The sequence below is a fragment of the Chlamydotis macqueenii genome, chromosome 2 (genome assembly GCF_036417535.1).
Source record: "Chlamydotis macqueenii isolate bChlMac1 chromosome 2, bChlMac1.mat, whole genome shotgun sequence".
In the NCBI taxonomy this organism is placed as follows: Eukaryota; Metazoa; Chordata; class Aves; order Otidiformes; family Otididae; genus Chlamydotis; species Chlamydotis macqueenii.
In genome coordinates, this window is record NC_141557.1 from 17040303 (window position 1) to 17061562 (window position 21260).

Below are 21260 nucleotides of genomic sequence, written 5' to 3' on the forward strand. Positions count from 1 at the left end.
CTTTGAAATTCACAACATCTAGACGTCTTTCAAAAAGATGCCTTTGGTTATACACATTTGATAATATTTTAAAAAGAATACATTAAGAATACAATAGTGACAAAAATTGTTATAATCCTATGCTGCTTTACATGTACATTCATCATTTAGAGGTGCAAGCATACTATTGTATTAACCTACCTATTTCCAGTTAAAAATATTGAAAAACGAAGGTAGAAAAGATTGAAAGTAACAAGTCAAACAATTGACTGAAATTAATACAGCTAGCTCAATGGCAGAAGAGCCTGGTGTGGTTTTTTCTGGGTCAGTGCAGAAAAGTACATTCCGCATCACCTGAATGTACTCTTCTGCATTGAACAGTTCTGCGCTGTCTGTGATTACATATTCTGAGATACTGCAAAGGGTCCAGGTATCCTCAAAGTTATGCAATTCCTGAATGAGAAGACTCCTATAGCCAGCTCCCATTTTCTGCACTTTCAGCCGCAGGGGTTTTTTTCTGAACTATTCCATTTGCATTGCTTGCCTCTTCTAAAACTACTACTAAACTTGACAGAGTTGTGTGAGGATCAAGCAGTTTCACAAGAGGTATGTCCACCTTTCTCTCTTGATAGATAGTGTTCTGAATTGTCATAGCTAACATAGAGTCTATGCCCAATGATGAAAGTGTTGTATTCATGGTTAGTTCATCTGGATTCAGTCTGGTGAGGTCACTTATCAGTGAGGTGATATAGTCTTCCAATTTGATTAAGGCAGTATCCTGGACTTGAGTTCCCTCAGAGGTTTCAAGCTTGTTCCTGAATTCTTCTGACATAAGTGTTACAAAGCGACTTCTGAGTGAAGTAATCCGAGAAAAAACATGATGGTACAAAGTCTGAAAGTTTAATTTCATGACAGCTTGCTGTGGGTTATTCAGAAGTAAGCTCTTCCTAAGATACTCATGAATTTCATGCACTTGCAGAATGTCTATGCCCTTGGCTTCCAGAATGTTCTGAATATGGTTTTGATTGAGCAGTATGCCAAGGTTCAAAGCACCCCAGTTAATGGATTGGCCTGAAAGCCCACAGTTCCTCCTGTACAGGCAGAAGGTATCCAAGAAAGAGTTTGCAGCTGCATAGTTTGCCTGGGTGGAATTTCCCAGAAAGGAAGTTACAGAGGAGTAGCACACAAAGTAGTCGAGCTCCTGGCCTCTGGTAACCCAATGAAGATTTAGGGTCCCTGCTACTTTTGGGCTCAGCACTTTCTGAAAGTCAGCCAAGTTCAGAACTTCAAGATGGCCATCGTGTAAAACAACGGCACTTTGGAATACACCTTTGATTGGACTCCCTGCAAAGATGTTTGCAATGGACTGGAAAGCTTTCTTAACATCACTGGTCGAAGTAACATCACACTGCACAAACACTACTCTGCTCCCTTTATACTGCTGCTGCAAAGTGTCCAGCTCTTCTTGCTTCTTATTGCTTGGAATTTTCCTGGAGAGTATTGCAATACACCGTCCTCCATTCTTGGCTATGAATTTCACTGTTTCAAAGCCAAGCCCAGTGATCCCCCCGACTACTACATAAACAGCTTTCTGCTTAAACAGCAATTTCTGGGATTCATACAACGGTATATCCGAAAGCATGGCGATGTCCTTCTGCCTTCTCAGTACAGCAAGTGGGACAGATTTGCAGGTAAAATAGGACATCACAGAGTTAATTCTTTCAAAGTTCTCAGTCTGCTGAAAAACAGAACCTGATAGACATCTAAACTCTTTCATATCCATGGAATTGATCCATGCATGCACAGACTTTTGCATTTCCTTTAGAGATGCTTTCTGGAAAATGCTGGTAAGTGTAACGATATGAAAGCTGATATTTTCATGATCAATTCCACTGAAATTCTGGATACATTCAGACTGTTGATTGCCACACACTATCACCACATCTTTAAGGAAGTACATGTAGGCCAGATCCTCCTGAGACAGTCTGTTTACTGGCGGAAGAACAACAAGGGCATTGCATAAGTTTATGTACTGGAACTTATCAGGAGTGGGCCTCGCAAATACTGTTCTCCAACCCGTCTCTTCTGCTGCTGCTGAAAGAACATGGCACAAAACTGATGACGGCTCTGTAGAAATAATACCCAATGTTCTGCCATGTTTCCCCTTGGGTAACCTCTGATTTAAGATTTCCCATGCAATGATAAAGTATGACATACAAGGGACATTCTGAAAGCATGGGAATTTCTTTAAATTGAAACAAACTGTTCCTGGAATCTGAACTCTGGATGACGCAGCAGCTGGATAACATGAAACCACGTGATCTCCCACTTTAACTTTCTTCACATCAGTGCCTGTTGCTGTTACTCTGCCACTGAAATCAAGAGCTAAAAGTCTGTGTTTGTCTACTGCTTGTGAGTTCCAATACAATGTATTACCAAAGTTACGACTAGAAACACTAATAGGAAAATAATCTTCTGAGTGGAGACATATTTTGTCTACTTGAATTTCAACACTCTGTTTTTCTATTGGAGTAGCAGTGCTGGTGGATAATTCAGCAGACAAGTCTTTTGCTGTGTACGGATCAGAAGTGTACAAAGTGAATCTTTCTGAGTTCTGGAGAGATCTTACAGGTTGGCTGTAATCTGCATCTACAAAAGGTGTGCGTCTAACTTCTGCCACATACGTTCTTCCTTGGCTGATGTAAACTTCTGGATAGTCCACCCCTTTGTATCTGACAAGAACATCTGCTAGAACTGAGATGTCCAGGGAACTGGAAGAGCTGAGGTCAATCATCTGAAATGTGATTTCTGGAACTTCAACAGCACAAGTTCTGGTCATGCCATACAATGCAAACCCACAGTTAATGTGGTCTACATCTCTTTCTGTTGTTCTGTAGGTGATAACTTTGACTGAACAGTGGGACTTTTTCTCTCTTAATGCCACAATAACTTGGCGATAGGCTTCACAACACTTTGCCAATTGGTCTACCACTTTGCTTGGGAAATCTTCATTTAACTTTTTAATTCCCCACAGGAAGAGAATTTCGTCATGATCCTCAACCTCTGCTCTCATTTTATTCTGTGTGTGGTCCTCCAGGAGGGCTTCCCAGTCTTCATACATAACATACCTCGAATCAGGATGCAAATATTTTTTGAGCTGCTCAGCTATCCCAAATTTGTCAGCAAACACTAGGACTCTGGGCAGAGCCCCCACATGTCCAATCATCTGTGAAAGAGAGACTTCTTTCCACTTGTTTTCAAACATGAATTCATTGTCTCTGGAAGATGGTTGCTTCATGAAAGTGATGGCAACGCGCTTGAGTTCAGCCAAAACAGAGCCACTTTTGTCCATAAAGCATCCACAGACCTCTAGGCAGTTCCCAACGGATTTGCTTGTTCTCATATATATCATCATTTCTTCCTCCAGTGGTCGGAGCACCACCAGGCTGCCTATCCCTGAAGGAAATCCTGCTCTGGACATGAATGTCCTTGAGGTCATGACAGCGGTCATCTGCAGAAAACAGTCAAGCAGCACTGGATGGATACAGTAGTTGTACATCTCTCTGAAGGTCTCCTTGTTCACCTTTATGCTTGTTATAGCTTCCTTTAGTTCCTGGCAATAATGCACATCACTGAGCTGTCTGAATATGGAACCATACTGAAAGCCAATCTGAGACAGTGCTTCATAAACCTCCTCTCTGCTAACCACTGACCTGCATCTTTGATAGATATCTTGGAAGGAGATGGTGCTTTCTTCTACCATAGCTTCAGACCCATTTGTAACTTGTCCTGCAGCATAAACTACATTGGAGGAAGAGAGTATCTCAAAGGTTGTTGCCGCTTTTTGTGGATTCAGCTTGATACTCAAGACTTGAGAACTGTGTGTGAGAACACACGGTGCAGAAAAACTGATACTCATCGTGCAAGTACTCAGAGGCACTCTAGGTGTTGAGATGCTCATCACAGAGGCCAGACCAAGCTCTACATAAAAAGCACCAGGGACTAAAGCCACATCATTCATCTTGTGCTCATATAAGTATGATGTTGTGTCGCGAGACAGCAGGCAGGCAAACTCCATGTTGTCACTGTTCATGCCACAAATTAAAGGATGACTCGAGCTGATGCCTCTTTGGTTTGCTTGTTGATGGATATCCAGACAGGCCATGAGTTTTTTGCGATCAAACTGATATCGTGGAATGGGCACTGGAACACTTTGATACCCATTATAAAAGTGCTGCCAGTTGGGATTATATCCCAGTTCAAATAGATTTCCTACCAGGGTGAAGAGTGTCTGATACTCTGCATCAGTTTGCAAAGAAGAGAACACCTTTGTGCCTTTTCCTAGAGTTTCCTTTATGCTTCGCTGCAATACTCGGTGAGGACTTATTTCCACAAACACCACATTATCCCTGTCTCTAGCTGCAGTTTTGATGGCTTGAGTGAAAGCAACAGGCTCACGAGTATGCCGGGCCCAGAATTTGCCCTGAGCAAAGTCATTTTCAGAAGCAGCCACTCCAGTCAGTGTTGAAATCACTTCAATTTCTCCCTTTTGTTTTTCTAAAGGCTGTATGTTCTCTTCCAACTCCCTAAGTATCATATCCATGCTAGGGCTGTGATATGCAGCTGGGACATTTAAAACATGAAGAAAGATGTTTCTCTGGCCGAAAGCTTCAGCTAAATCTCTCTGGACAGCATTCACAGAGTCTGTATTCCCAGACAAGGTGCAGGAAACTGGGCTGTTGAAAGCTGCAATGCACACCTTTCCTGAGTAGCGATGCAGAAATTCAGCAATCTCTTCAACAGGGATGTTTCCAACCACCAACATTCTGCCACTGGCAGTCTTCGCCTGCAGCCGGCTCCGGTGATAAATCACTTTGACTGCATCTGCCAGGGAAAGGTACCCAGCAAAATGTGCAGCAGCAATTTCCCCTACCGAATGGCCAACAGCAGTGACTGGTTTAATGCCCCAGTATTTCAGAAGGGAAGCTAAGGCAACCTGCAGGGTAAAAAGCAAGCGCTGGGAAAGCTCTGGATTCAACAAATCCTTTGGGTTATGACCTCTTGCTGGCCAGAGGCTGATGGAAGTGTGTTTCTGAAAAAGCTCTTCTATTTCCTTACACTTATCTCTGAACACTGGCTCTGAGCTCAGCAGTACCTCACTGAACTCCTTCAGCGTTATGCCATTGCCACAGAACACAAACACTACTTGTGGTTCCACTTTTGACATGGCAAGTTCAGTGCTTGCTGCCAACATGACTTCTTGCTGCAAATGTTGGAGAGAATTTGTGACAAATGCTTTTCGGTACCTGTAGTTGGCATGGCTTCTTCTGCAGGCAGATGTATAGGCTAGGCTTGGAAGAGTTACAGAGTTTCTTGTGCTCAGCTGGTCAGCTGTATCAGCCATTGTCATCTGAAGGGACTTACTTGATGCTGCTGACAGCAGAACTAATTCCAGGGGCCTCTTAAAGGCAGGAAGAGGCTCTAGTTGCTTAATCTGTCTGACGACAACGTGAGCATTGGTTCCTCCAAATCCAAAGCAGTTGATGCCAGCTACTCTTCCATACTCACTGGATTCTTCCCAGGGCTCTACAGTTGTGGGAATTGCAAGGTTTAATTTCTCTGTATTGATGCTGCTCATCTCCTTTGAGTAATGCAAGGATGGAACAATCTTTCCATGATGCATCATCAGAAGCACTTTGATTAACGCTGCTGCTCCAGCAGCTGATTCTGTGTGGCCAATATTTCCTTTCACTGAACCAATTTTCAGAATGGAAACTTGTGAAGACCTCTTTTTACAAATGACACTACCCAGGCTTTCAGCTTCAGTACGATCTCCAGCAACAGTTCCTGTACCATGTGCTTCAATGTACTGCACAACTGAGGGATCGACATGGGTTTCATAAATGCTGCATAGTAACTTCTCTTGCTCTATTTGAGATGGTTTTGTGATTGGAGTGATGGACCTACCATTCTGATTGACTGCACTGATGTTTATAACACCCCAGATTTTGCTGTAGTCTTCCTTTGCCTGTTTCATAAAAAGGTAAAATTAGCTTTAATAATCTCATGCTTTCTCTGTATAGGAGAAAACAAAACAACAAAACAAAGAACAGACAGAGTATAATACTAACTCCTAAATGCATGATCCCTTCCCCATCACAGGGGAAGTGCATAAATGCTTAATGCTTAATAAGTGCTTCATCAATCTTAAGTTTGAATTGGAAAATCTTTTCTGCAGATTATTAGACCTGGAGATACAAAACTCAGGTAAATAACCAGTTTTAGTTTAGACTGCTTCACAAGCAATCTTACCTTTTTCAGTGGTTTGAGGAAAACAACACCACAGCCTTCTCCCCTTCCATAGCCATCTGCCTTTTTGGAGAAGGGTTTGCTTATTCCCTCCGGAGAGATCATTTTTGCTTTACTGAGAGATACAAAGGTGCGGGGATCTATTATGCAGTTCACTCCACCACAGATTGCTGCCTCACAATCTCCTGGAGTAAAATAGAAACATACTCATGTTGAGATGTCCAGGATGACAGACAGAAACAGTAGCAATCCTAATTTTGTTGTCCAGCATCTCTTCAGTTCCATTACCTGATTTAATTGCTTGCAAGGCGTAGTGCAGAGCAAAAAGAAAAGATGAACATGCAGTGTCAATAGTCAGTGATGGTCCAGTCAGATTAAATGTGAATGAGACCCTGTTAGCAGCAATGCTCATTGCTGTGCCGGTACCATCATAATGATTTATTTCACTCACTGCTCTGCTTGTTACGATTTCATAGTCTCGATTCATAAGACCTGTAAAAATATCAAATATGCATCACATTAACCCAAGCAAACAAAAGGGATGTAAAACTCTAAACCTCCTGTTTTAGTCTCCTGTTTTAACTAAAGAGCATCAGTGCTCCTATGGTGAAACTCTGCTTCCACAGAAGTCAAAGGCAAAACTCCCAGCAATTCTCCTGGACAAGGCCAAGTGCCGGGTCCTGCACTTGGGTCACAACAACCCCATGCAATGCTACTGGTTTTGGGAAGAGTGGCTGGAAAGCTGCCTGGCAGAAAGGGACCTGGGGGTGCTGGCTGACAGCTGGCTGAACATGAGTCAGCAGTGTGCCCAGGTGGCCAAGAAGGCCAACAGCATCCTGGCTTGTATCAGGAACAGTGTGGTCAGCAGGAGTAGGGAAGTGATTGTGCCCCTGTACTCGGCACTGGTGAGGCCGCACCTCAAGTACTGTGTGCAGTTTTGGGCCCCTCAGTACAAGAAGGGCATTGAGGTGCTGGAGCGTGTCCAGAGAAGGGCAACAAAGCTGGTGAAGGGTCTAGAGCACAAGTCTTATGAGGAGTGGCTGAGGGAACTGGGATTGTTTAGTCTAGAGAAGAGGAGGCTGAGGGGAGATTGCTCTCTACAACTACTTCAAAAAAAGGTCGTAGGGAGGCGAGTGTTGGTCTCTTTTCCCAGAAAACTAGTGATAGGATGAGAGAAAATGGCCTCAAGTTGCAGCAGGGGAGGTTTAGATTGAATATTAGAAAAAATGTCTTTACTGAAAGAGTGATCAGGCACTGGAACAGGCTGCCCAAGGAAGTGGTGGAGTCACCATCCCTGGAGGTGTTCAAAGAACGTGTAGATGTGGCACTTCAGGACATGTTTTAGTGGACATGGTGGTGTTAGGTTAATGGTTTGGACTTGATGATCTTGGAGGTCTCTTCCAACCTTAAAGATTCTATGATTCTATGATTAGTGAGACCAGGAAAGCCAGACAGCCATACCCACCCCCAGCAACCCCCCCCCCTTATATACTGAGCATGACATTTATGGGATGGAATACTCTCTTTGGCCAGTTTGGGTCAATTATTCTGGCTATACCTCTCCCAGCTTCCCGCACCTGCACATTAGCAAGACCTGGAAAGCCAAACAGTGTCCTTGGCCTCATTAGCAACAACTCATAACATCAGTGTGCTTATCAACATTCTTCACATGCAAAATCCAAAACACACTAGCTACTGAGAGGAAAATTAACTCCATCCCTGCTAAAACCAGGACACTGGGGAGCCTATTCCAGTGTTGGACCACTCCCTCTGTAAATGAATGCTTTGTAAGCGCAAGTCTGAACCTCCTCTGATGCAGCTTTGAACCATTCCACACGTCCTGTCACAGGATACCAGGGAGAAATATCAGCACCTCCCCCTCCACTTGCACTCCTCAGGAAGCTGTGGAGAGCAGAGTTCAGCCCTCAGTCTCCTTTCCTCCAAGCTAGACAAGCCCAGAGTCCTTAGTCGGTTCTCACAGGACATGCCTTCCAGTCTTTTCACCAGCATTGTTGCCCTCCTCTGCACATCTCCTTTTTAAATTGTGGGGCCCACAATTGCACAGAATATGCAAGGTGAAGCTGCACCAATGCTAAATACTGTGAAATAATCACCTTTTTTGACTGGCTGGTCATACTGTATTTCATGCATCAGATCCTTTTCTGCAGGGCTGCTCTCTAGCAACTCCTCTCCCAGTTTATACTTCTGTCCAGCATTACTCCATCCCAGGTGCAGAATCATAGAATCATAGAATGGTTTGGGTTGGAAGGGACCTCAAAGACCACCTAGTTCCAACCAGCCCTGCTCTGAGTAGGGACACCCTCCACTAGACTAGATCACCTAAAGTCCCATCCAACCTGGCTTTGAATACGTCCAGAATCCAGCATTTGTTCTTGTTAAATTTCACGCCATTGGGGATTGCACAATGCTCCAGTCTATCTATGTCCTTCTGCAAGGCCTCCTATTCCTTCAGAGAGTTAACAGCACCTCCCAATTTAGTATCATTAGCAAACTTACTAATGGTGCATTCAACTCCTGCATCCAGATCATTGATAAAAATATTGAACAGAACTGGCCATAGAATTGAGCCCTAGGACCACTGCTGGTGACTAGTTACCAGCCAGATGTAGCCCCGTTCACTAAAACCCTTTGAGCCCTACGGTTCAGCCAGTTCTCTACCCAGTGCACAGTGTACCAGAAGGATGCTGTGAGGGACAGTATCAAATGCCTCACTAAAATCCAGAAAAACTACATCCATCACCTTCCCTTCATCCACTAGGTGGGTGACCTTATTGTAGAAGGATATTAGATTAAACAGAACTTTCCCATTGTGAATCCATGTTGACTGTGCCTGATGATTGCGTTGTCCTTTAAATGTCTTTCAACAGCACCCAGTATAATCTTCTCCATAACTTTTCCAGGTACTGAGGTAAGCAGTTGGAGAACTGCACCTTGGTAGCATACTAATAACTACATGAGGATTTCTGCTGGTTTAAAAGGATCTTAACCCCTACAGCACCTTAACCAATGTTATACTGGAAAACAGTATACTGGAAAAAAGTGTAGGCTTGGCTTAAGAGTCTCATTCCTGGGGAGGGTTGGGCTGGGTAGACAGTTTAACTGTTTCTTGCTTCAATTTCAGTGCCTAAAGACACTAAGAGGAGCACTTAAAATAGATATGTGAATTATATAATGAACTTCTAGAGTAGCCTAATAATCCTTACCAAAAATAACCAGTAGTGTCACAGCACAGTAGCCTTAGATCTCCAGTGCTAGACACATATGTAAAGTTTATGAAGAAGTCCTCCAGCCTTTGAGAGGTTCAAAGGTACCTTCTTCACCATTAATTTTTCATCTTACCAATAAAAACACCTGTTTTGGTGCCACTGACAGCTTCTACAGGGACTCCTGCATCCTCCAGGGCTTTGTATGTGCATTCTACCAGTAACTTCTGTTGCGGATCCATGTGCTCGGCTTCCATATTATTAATCCCAAACAGGTGGTTGTCAAATGAATTAAATCTAAAATACACAGACCAGAAAATGGTACAATACTTATACAATATGCATTTACTTCAAGACTCAAAGTACACGTTGTTTTTGCAATTTCATTAAAAGCCAAGCAGTAAGTGTCTAGGCCACAGTTGCCATTTATTAAATTCAGAAGAAAATGTTTATAGGCCAAAGATGTTTTATGTCCCACCACAAAATATGTATTTTTATCAACAATTCTACATTTCAGAGTTATAAGCCCACTCCTAGAAATTTTTATGCACATGTTTATCCCACTAGTACCAACAGGATTCCTCAGATTATGAAAATTTGCAGAATAAGACTCCTTCTACTGTAATGTGGTCTTAACCAACAAGTTTTAAACAAGTATTGTCTTCAAAATTATTTTAAGGCCAATGCTTTACAATTTAAAACCAGTAAGTAGAAGATCAGGTCAGATGTTTCCAAGAGATACCCATACTTCTCTAATAATAAATTCAAAATATTTTATGTGTGTATGTGTGTGTTTAAAGAAATTTCAAAATAGGCCCACACTTACAAATGACCAATCCCAGGCTTAATCTTGTATGCCAAGATCAGATTTGTATGGCCTTCTATAATTTATTTATTTCAGTGGGGAATTCAATATCTAACCTGGGACTAATCACTGGGTCCTGTAATTCAAACCTGCTGGGTGTTATTCTCAGGAGGCAATAAGATTGCTTCTGTGCATGTTAACTTCTTATTTGAATAAAGGTCTACAGCCTGAGGATTTAAAATAAAATATGTTTATGTTGATCTTACTCTAATTTGCTATTCTTTGCATTAGTTACAGCCCCCGTACAGCTGTACCCATATCTCTGGGATAATCTGACGTGAGACATGAGGACACAAGTGAAGGGATGGATACAATAGTTTGCTTCTCCAGATTTTCTCTTTACACTAGCATCTTTACTCGATACTTGTACATAACACAAACCCTCAGTATTACAGAGCAGTGACTCAGAATAAAGAAAAAGTTTCTCTTTTTAAGACATGACAGTATAAGCTTAGAGAAGAGCGAGATTATTATGAAAATATGAATCATTCAGGTTTACAAGCAAGCATGATGCTCAATCATAAGATCCTCTTCTTGACTATCTAGCAAAACCAGACTTTCTTACTTTGTCACTAAATTTTAACACCTTCACATGAATTAGAGCTACTTGTCCCCACAAGCACAGAATTAGGTCCTGAGGTCCTGCAAAGCAGGCTAACCTTCAGACTGAAACTGGAGGAGACTTGCTAGGCAGTTCTTACAGCTCAGAGTCCATACTCTGCCACCTTCATCCACAGTCCATAGTACTACAGACAGTAAGAATTATTTGGCAGGCTGGAGCCCACCTCAGATCCAGTATATACCCCCTCATGCATAATGCACGTGTACTTCTGTATACCCAAAATGCAGACACCTTTGTGACATCTCAGCACACAGTGGGTATGTACATAAATGTTTGATTATGTAATCAGAAGTCATATGTATTCCCAGCCATGTACCTATGTGCTTAACACAGCCTGCAACTAAATTTGCTCATCAATGTCACAGACCAGGAATTCCTGCAGTTTGACAACTGCTTCTCCATCATGTGAGATATAAGAAAGTCAGTTCCTAGGTCCCATTTAAAAGCTCTCCCTGTGCCTTGCACCCTCTGAAAGGCTGGACATCTGTCGTGGTTTTGCCCTAGTCAGCAGACAAATACCGCGCAGCTGCTGGTTCTCCCTCCCTCTCCCCAGCGGGATGGGGGAGAAAATTGGGAAGAAAGGAAAACTTGTAGGTTGAGATGATGACAGTTTACTAGAATAAAAAAGGAAGACGACATTAATAACAAAATACAGGGATACTAAAATATACAAAACAAACTATGCACAATTTTTCACCACCTGATGACCCCATGACCAATACAGCCCATCCCGAGCAGCGATCACAGAAAATAAACTGAGCAGCAACCAAAGGAGAGAGAGGGAGAGAGAGAGAGAGAAAGAGAAAGAGCTGCCCCCTGGCTAATCCCTACTTATTTACTGAGCATGACATTTATGGGATGGAATACTCTCTTTGGCTAGTTTGGGACAACCATATTGGCTACACCCCTCCCAGCTTCCTGCACCCACACATTAGCAAGACCTGGGAAACTGGAAAGTGTCTCTTTAGCAACAACTAATAACATCAGTGTACTATCAACATTCTTCACATACCAAATCCCATACTAAATCCAAAACACAGTGGCTACTGGGAAGAAAATTAACTCCATCTCAGTTGAAACCAGGACAAACTGTTAGTGTATGAACAAAAAAAAAAATCAGTGGCACCAGATAGCAAGAGACTCACTCATTGAGAAAAGCAGCTCGCGTTGTACATATTTTTCCTGGCTTGTTATCATCTGGATCATACCACTCTTTGGCATTAAATCTCTCAGGGGGGATTTCTACTGTGCAGTTTTTGCCTTCCTCCAGTACTTTCCAGAAATTGTCAATTCCATCACCTGTTGGACAAAAGTTTTAAAGTAGATTAAATTATGTGCTCCCTCTCCCAATACAGACTCAGAAATGCACACTCAGTTACAAGGTACTATCTAGGTTGCTTGAGTAGAATCATCAGAGAAAGAAAAGATCATTCTTTGGTGAGAGGAAAATGGAAAGGCATGACTGATGCCTTCACAGCTTGCCTAAAAGCAAAGGAACCCACAAAATCCTTAACCTTCTGCTGTCCCCATTTCCCTACCATCTCACTGCATCTGCTATACACGTGCCTCATGTCCTTAACGACCACATGGGTATGATGAGGTCTTTCTGTACAATGTCACTCCTCAGGCAGCTCCACTGGCAGCAAAGGGCCATCTCTGGACATTAGCTCTTGGAAGACAGACTGAGCTTACAAATACCAGGAAAATGCCAGAGGTGTTATCCTTTATCCCTAACACTAGAAGGGCATCTAAATCAAACATAAAATTACGTGTATATGCAATGCTGACAGAGCCCAACACCTTACTACTGGATTGTGAGGGACCCTGTCCTTACTGGTTGAGATCCAGAGCTCCAGCTCCAGGCACTGAGGATATGTCTACACCGACTTGCAAGGACAGAACTGTATTCCACTCCCTGGATTACTTCTGGATTTTAAAAATCTGTATTTATCTAATGTAAAGAGTATGGACAGTTTTACAGCAGTAGCCAGAACCTAGAAATCTCTCACCGCTACCTAAACATCTCCACCCATCTAATATCAGTCAGCCATCTAATCTGAGAATATAAAGTCAACCGTCACTTTCATAGGGCCTAATTGTAACTAAGATCGTAAATATGAGCCTACTGTAATGCAGGCTGCTGTCTTTTATTACGGTAGCTATTATCAATTCTTTACTGAAGTTAGTTTCCCATCCTGTACAAGTTAGGTGTGTATTTGTAGGAGGCAGAATCTGACTAGGGACAGAGCTGTATTTACCTAGCTCTGGTTTCTTCTGGGACCTTTCAAAGTAAAAACTGTAATAAGGCAGGAAGCTTTCTTTCAGCAAGACCAAACCTATTTATATCACAGGCAGAGCTGGTGATATTGCCAGGCCCTCAATCTGCCATGTCCCTGTGGATGCATAGTCCTGCAACAGTGCACAACCATCCGGCCAGCGCACGTGCAGAAAGCTCAAATCATTCCAGAACCATCCAGTTCATTTGTATGAGTTTCATGTATGCAGCTCAATGCCCTGCACACAGCCAGCACTGCAGGTCTGTCTGTCAGCGGATAAATTTGAATAAATTAGTTTCCACCACAGCATGACCTTTTAAAAAGATCCTACAAATAGCAAAGCAATGAATTCTACAAAAGTAAGGGAGGAAGGTGTTGTTTTCCTCCACCTCAATATTAATTAGTAACTGTGCTTTTCAATGCTTACTCAGCAGCTTGCTTTGCTTTTACCCAAAACTTACCTCCAGGAAAGTTGCATCCTATTCCTACAATAGCAATTTCATCTCCAGTCTCCATCTTCATCTCCTGGGCAGCACAATACAGGTATAAATGTCAGCCAGCTCAAATAATTACACATTTATCATTCAATAAATAATAGTGTGTACTTAAATAATAGTGTGAACTTCCCACAAACACACATAGTTGTTCAAAGCTTGATTAATCTTGAGTGATCTATTTTTCGTTGTGATGAGAAATGACACTCCCCACAGGTGACCAGAGCTGCGTGGTATTTTTCTTGTTGTCTCTATGTTTAGAGGAAAATCCCTGACTAATTCTCCAGACTCCCTCATTCATTGACACTTGCTTTTTACTGTTAACCTCTGCTACTCCTGCCACCAGGTGATCTGGTCTTGAGCTTCTCCCTAGATCAGTTCTGCTTCACTTCTTGCATACAGAAGTGAATTGCGCATTGACCAAGGCACACTTTGAGCTCTATCGTCTCTATCCTATTCATAAAGCAGATCTCTCAAACAGACTCTGCAAATTATCAGTTAAAATCAGACCACCTAAACAGGCAACAGACAATCAAGTAGCTGAAGGAATAAAAAATGTGTCTTCCACACCCTAGAACAGTGTCTGGGAAAAAAAAAAACTTACTCAGAGCTCTGCTTTGCTGGATCCCAAGGCTGCTTAGCTTTTGTCTAAATCAGCTTGCTCTGCAGTTAGAAGTTAACTCCCACAGACCACACTCAAAGCCACCAAAAGCTACAAGATCCCTGTCTTCCTGACTATGTGCAGTCTCCGTGTAGCCCCACTACAGCCATACAAATAACTCGTCTTTCAGCTCATTTGCAGCTTCACAGAGAAAGCTTTTTGTTCTGTAGTAAATCAAAATAAAACATGAATTTTTCAACAAATCAAATGGCAAGGAAAAAAAAATTGTTTGGGATGAAATCAAATACTTCAGTATAGAATTCAAAGCTGATTTTTTCATTAATTCTGGGAAGGGAACTTGTGAGATAAAAATCAGTCCAATTCAAGAACTCACTAGGATGCCCACTTCAGAACCCTTCAGGCTTACTGGACTTGCTTCAACACACAAAGAGGAGAAGATTCATGTTGAAAAGGATTTTTGGGGAATCCTGGCAGTGGTGATGGATTCTCATCTCAGTGATGCCATAATAGGTCCCAAAGAGCCCTTCTCAGTTGTTGACTGGTGGCAGTGAAGCAGAGATGAAGCTATTTTACAGCCCCACACATCATTCATAGTTATGATTTCTTGAAGGTTTGCTTTTGAAATATGAAATTAAAAATGACCGCTCAGATGCACACTTTGAAAAATTTACTTCATGGTTCTATTAACTAAGACAGAGAAAGTTAAAAGGCCATCTTCCAAAAACAAGGAGACCAAAATCTGTCCTTCTATGAGGAAATTCTATTTTACCAATAGTACAAATTCTAAAATGCTATAAAATATGTTTTATTTTAGTTCTTTCAGAATTGCCTATGATTTCTATGTTTTTTCTATCTCATATTTTAACTCCATTGCTAACCTAAAGTTGCAAAGCCCAACAGAGATAATCTTATCACAAAGGTAATTTTAAGCATTGTTCCTAAGTTAGCACTTAAATATCAAAAAATAAGAACCTTCTTATTATAACATAAAATATATCTTTGGCATCTATAGAGTTTTCCAGTGAGCTGTGTAACTCTTACCTTATCTCATCCCAGCAGGATAGGGGATAGGCTGAGTCTTTGAGAGTCATTTATATAGGATTCTGTGAGGTTTTGTATTCAAATTGACACGCTAAAATGTGATGAAAATGTTAACGCCTTTCAAAGGAAAAAAAAGCAGAGGAGTCATGTGATTAGTCACTCTGACTAAAGTTCAGAACTGTTTCCCTGAAGTAGCAAATTCTTGATGCAATCAGGGTTTACACCAAGACAAGAGCAAAATCTCTCTTATCTAACTTGTTACAGTTAGCAAAACAATAAATTGGAGATATCTTGCCATGAAATAGTCCATAAACCTTTTATGATCTTAGGAATATGATTTAAAATATTGTCTTTAAAATAACACCTCAGTTTGGTTTGCTCTTAATATCAACAAATCTGAACTAGTGTTTAAAGCCCTATCTATTTGTTGGAGGCACCATTTCTGAAAACTAAGCACAAAATCTCTATAAACTTAAAAACTGAGTTTCATATTTGATTCCACAGCTGCATTATTTTATTATTTAGTGTGTAAATATGTAAGCACAAAAAGCCTTCTCAAAAGACAAATAGTCCCAAAATACTTCTGAGTCCACTAGGACATTAAAAGCAATATTGAGCTTTCTTTCTAAAAACTGCCATCTTCTTAAAAGCCAAACATACAGTAGAATATCCAGAAGTAACCTCTGAAGGGATCAAGTCCAGTATAGAATCATAGAATGGTTAGGGCTGGAAGGGACCTTCAAAGGTCATCTAGTCCAACCCCCCTGCAAGGAGCAGGGACATCCCCAACCAGATCAGGTTGCTCAGAGCCCCATCCAACCTGGCCTTGAATGTTTCCAGGGATGGGGCACCCACCACCTCTCTCAGCAACCTGTTCCAGTGTTCCACCACCCTCAGTGTAAAAATTTCTTTCCTAATATCTAATCTAAATCTACCTCCCTCTATTTTAAAACCATTGCCCCTTGTCCTGTCGTGAAGAGTCTCTCCCCATCTTTCCTGTAGACCCCTCCTTGAGGTACTGGAAGATCACTATAAGGTCTCCCCAGAGCCTCCCCTTCTCCAGGCTGAACAGCCCCAACTCTCTCAGCCTGTCCTCATAGGAGAGGTGCTTCAGCCCTCTTATCATCTTCATGGCCCTTCTCTGGACCCTCTCCAACTGGTCCATGTCCTTCTTATGTTGGGGGTAGTCTCTGCTAGATGCCTTTTTAACTCTCCCTCATCTAATTTCACCCCAACCACCCAAACTTATCTTTCTCCTCTTCTAACTTTGTAATGGAAACACAATGTTGGATGAGCCAGGAGAGTTCATATATGGTTAATATTTTCCCTGGTCGTGGGACCCAACTCTTTCTAAAAAGACAGCAAAAGCCATTGTGCTGAGATGAAATATACTGCCACTGAATAGCTTTGTAACCTGCTCTGAAAAGCTCAAATTTTGCTCTCCATTTCACAGCTGAAAATCTTAGTCACTTTTCTGAATTCTGAGGTTATTGGGAGTTATGTAATTATTTCTTTACCGAAATTAACCCACTTCCCTGATGTTGTTACTAGGCTGATGCACAAGATGGCTAGTCTGAAGCCGACTTGAGAATCTCTGTATTTTACACGTGTCTAAAGAGCACTCTTGTCAGTGCTGGTACCATTAACATCCCCTGGCTTAGCAGAATGTGGGTTCATCAGGTTCCTAGTGGAACCTCCGTTACATTTTCACAATTAACATCTGAAAGCAATAAATGCTAAGCCATATTTCAAGCTGTTGGTTAGGTATTGGAAAGAATATTGAAATTAATCCTGTACAACTGTAGCCATTAATTTCAATGCAATCTGAACACCAGTGACTTAAACATAATATGAACAATATGAACACTAGTGCAGTACAAAGAAAGTGCTGTTAATGTCGTTGGTTCAAAACCTAAGGCTGGTTTGCAGTTACCAGTGTGTTGCCTTGCACTAGTGTTGATGATTTGCACTAGTGTCATTACAGCTGGAGTATATTCTTAAACTCAAAGTAAAGCAATGATTGCTCAATCCTTCTGAGCAATGCCAGTAACAGAAACACAAACTAAGTATGGAAGCACATGTAGCAATAGCGGAGTCTTCTATTTGTTATGTAAGTGGCCTATTTATAACCAAATTGCTTCGTTGTCACATTATTACGCATTTAATCTAAATATAAAAGTGAAAAGTTCGAAATGGAAACAACAAAGATGTGTCATATGGGAGGCACTACATTTGCTTTGTCATTACAGTGCCCACCTCTGAACCAAACCTTTGGTTTGTTCTAACCAAATCGATGTCCGATAGTTCCAAAAGGAAAAATAAAATATGTATCTCTCCAGATATTCAAACCAAAAATTACATCCTGCTGAGACTCAGATATAGGCGAATAGCTATTGATTTGCCTATTCTTCATTATTTCTATCAAGTTTTTCCTGTTTTCTGCTGGGAAAATATGCATAAGCGAAGTTCCTGTGGACTGGATTTATTTCAGAGACAACACAGAGAAAAAGCTAAAAAGAAAGTATTTTGAAAGGTTTTTAGTTCCAAGTAGATATTAGGACAAAAGTACTTATGGGTTCCCTGCTTTCCCCTGCTAGAGGGATTACTATGCAAATCACTGGAAGTTGTTTCTGCAGTGAAGCAGTGCTCTGACTAGTTAGGCAGTGGCAACACAAATATCTCATTCTGCATTGTTGTGAAAACCTAGTAAGAAAAGGCACTGGCTCTTGGGCAAACGATTTTTTAATAAGTTAAATCTCAAAAAAATGGCTTCATACATAATGATAATTAATGGATATTTATGTGTCATTGAATGCCGGAGCAGTACTTACCTTTTTCATTCTACATCTCTGAAGTTTTCCAGTACATTATTATTATTATCACTGTTGTTGTCATTGTTATAGCATTGATAATGATACCAAGCACATCTGGGTTCTGGTATGCCACAAACTATACTCATCCATAGGGAGAAAAAGGGCCTCACCACAAAGAGTAATGTGTGTGACAACATTTCGTTCTTTTCATTAGTTTCCCACGCTCTGCACTATGAAGTTAGTCATGAGGAACAGAAGGAAGAGGAAGGCCAGAAGGCCTTTAAATTATTTGTCTTGGATTTTATTTTTTTTTCCACTTTAACAGTAATCTCATCAACGATTGCAAAAAAACAAGCCTTGTATGTGACCATAAATGGTGCAAAGCTGTCTGCATGAACTTTCTGAGAGCCTGAGACAATAAAGTCTCTGGGCCCTGCGCCTTTCAGTCTAACTGTAGAGAGTCTGGTGCCATTGCTGATAGTTTGGACATGGACAACTATTTTCCTGATGATCAACAGGTAGAAGAGAAGATATGGGATCATAGTATGAAGATGTTTGCCTAATTTTCCTAAAATGTGAACGATAAGGAAAGGACAAAGTGAGCACAAGAGGATTCCTCTTCATTTCCGAGAGGTGGAATCTGGAGGCTATATGCATTGCATAGACTCTGAACCTCTGAGGGTTGCTGTGTTATATTGATAGAAATAGTCACACTAGAACAAAAATGGCACTTAAATTAACCCAAGTTTTGTGCATCAAATGAACTCTGTTGCTCCAGGTCACAGTAACAGTCCTATTATATATACTTTCCCGAACCATATGAAAATGACATTGCTATTAATAGTGATAATCATAGGGAATGTGAATATGAAGCACTAGAAACTGAGCAGGAAAAAACTTAGGAAATTTTTATGTTTTGTCTTATAGATCTGATGTTCCCAAAGTCTTAAAAGAGAAGGATCAGCCTCTGCCCTGAACTGAGGATACTGAAATTGAACACATTATTCCAAGACTGTCAAAAGGAATCACAGAATGGTTGAGGTTGGAAAGGACCTCTGGAGATCCTCTAGTTCAACTCTCTTGGTCAAGTAGAGACACTTAGAGCTTCTTTCCCAGGACCGTGTCTAGACTGCTTTTTAATATTTATGAGGGAGACTCCATAGCCTCCCTTCAGGTATTTATATGCATTGATACGATCCTCCCTGAGCCTTCTCTTCTCCAGGCTGAAAAGTCCCAGCTGTCTCGGCTTCTCCCTCTTTAAGAGGTGCTCCAGTCCCTTAATCATCTTCATGGCCTTTTGCTAGACTCTCTCCAGTACGTCCATGTCTCTCTTGTACTGGGAAGCCCAGAACTGGACACAGCACTGCAGGTGTGGCCTCATCAGTGCTGAGTAGAGGGGAAGGATCACCTCCCTCGACCTGTTGGCAATGCTTTGTCGAATGCAGCCCAGAATACCATTGGCCTTCTTTGCTGTAAGGGCACATTGCTGGCTCATGAATAGGATTCATCTCATTTAACCTGAGCTACCTAAATGTTAGGCACCTAGTCTATGCTAGCCATCTAGCTTTCTTCTTCAAAAAACAACAGACAAAAAGCCTGCAATGGGAAAATCAGACCAATTTAGATGGTTAAAGTTAGATAAATCCACTTTCACTTACAAATGCCATAGAAGAATAACTTCCCTATACCTCAGTATTCTACTAATATACTCTCAGTATATTCCCTATACTCAGTATTCTTTTTTATATATGCAGGGATGCCATTAATTCTTTTTACCATACATTTAATCAGAGATCTGAAATAAGCTGGTTATCTAACAAAACTACCAGTTCCATTTCAGAATCACAGTTTCTCAGAAAGAAATACCACATCCTGTCAAAATCTCCAACTTTCTTGATTCCTGATTCATGATGTTGCATTTAGCTATTTCAAAATGTTTCCCTGACAATTCTACTATTGAGTAATGGCATATGGTATCAAGGCTTAAACTGAGGTGTCTAAACTCTGATTTTTTTTTTTAAATAGAACATAACTGTGCTAAAGCAGATATACTTAAAAAAAAAAAAAAAGAGAAGTAAAACTAGCCTTGAATCATTGGGAAAAGCCATGTGTAGCCTCTATGGTAAATACATGCAAGCATTTCTGTAGAATCATAGAATTACCGGATTGTTTGGAAGGGACCTCAAGGATCATCTCGTTCAACCTTTCTTTGCAAAAGCACAGTCTAGACAAGCTGACCCAGCACCCTGTCCAGCTGAATCATAAAAGTGTCGAGCGTTGGGGAATCCACCACTTCCTTGGGGAGGTTATTCCAATGGCTGATTGTTCTCATTGTGAAAAGTTTTCCTCTTGTGTCCAATCGGAATCTCCCCGGGAGTAACTTGTACCCATTACCCCTCCGCTTTTCCATGTGACTCCTTGTAAAAACAGAGTCTCCATCCTCTTTGTGGCCGCCCTTTAAATACTGGAACATGGTGATAAGGTCTCCCCTAAGCCTTCTTTTCTCAAGGCTGAACAAACCCAGTTCTCTCAGCCTTTCCTCACACGGCAGGCTTCTCAGTCCTTTCATCATCTTTGTGGCACTTCTCTGGACGCTCTCCAGCCTGTCCACATCTTTTTTTTGTGTAGTGGGGACCAAAAGTAAACACAGTATTCCAGATGTGGCCTGCCAGGCTCTGAGTAGAGTGAGACAATGGCTTCTTTATCTCTGCTGGTGATGCCCTTGTTGATCCAACCCAGCATCCCCTTGGATTTCTTTGCCACAGCAGCACATTGTTCACTCATATTGGGCTTGTTGTCCACCAGGACCCCCAGGTCCCTTTCCACTGAGCTGCTCCCCAGCCCAGTAGATCCCACCCCGTGCTGCACTCCTGGATTATGTCTTCCCAGGTGCGAGATCTTACACTTGTCCTTGCTGAACTTCACAAGATTCTTGTTAGCCCACTCTTCCAGCCTAGGCACGCCTTCCCACAGGGTGGCTCTCCCTTCCAAAGTGTTCACTTCCCCACTCAGTTT

General features: G+C 41.6%; 1 protein-coding gene across 1 annotated transcript; it reads right to left on the bottom strand.

The window, feature by feature from the left end:
- Nucleotides 1-128: 128 nt before the first annotated feature.
- Nucleotides 129-15541, bottom strand: LOC104482131 (uncharacterized). Its single transcript, XM_086742639.1, has 7 exons — nucleotides 15433-15541; nucleotides 13737-13800; nucleotides 12145-12298; nucleotides 9649-9809; nucleotides 6577-6780; nucleotides 6292-6473; nucleotides 129-6007 (listed from the first exon to the last, which is right to left on the bottom strand). The coding sequence occupies exons 2-7, from the start codon at nucleotides 13795-13797 to the stop codon at nucleotides 449-451; spliced, it is 6321 nt and encodes a 2106-aa protein (XP_086598765.1). The 5' UTR covers nucleotides 13798-13800; nucleotides 15433-15541; the 3' UTR covers nucleotides 129-448.
- Nucleotides 15542-21260: the final 5719 nt, after the last annotated feature.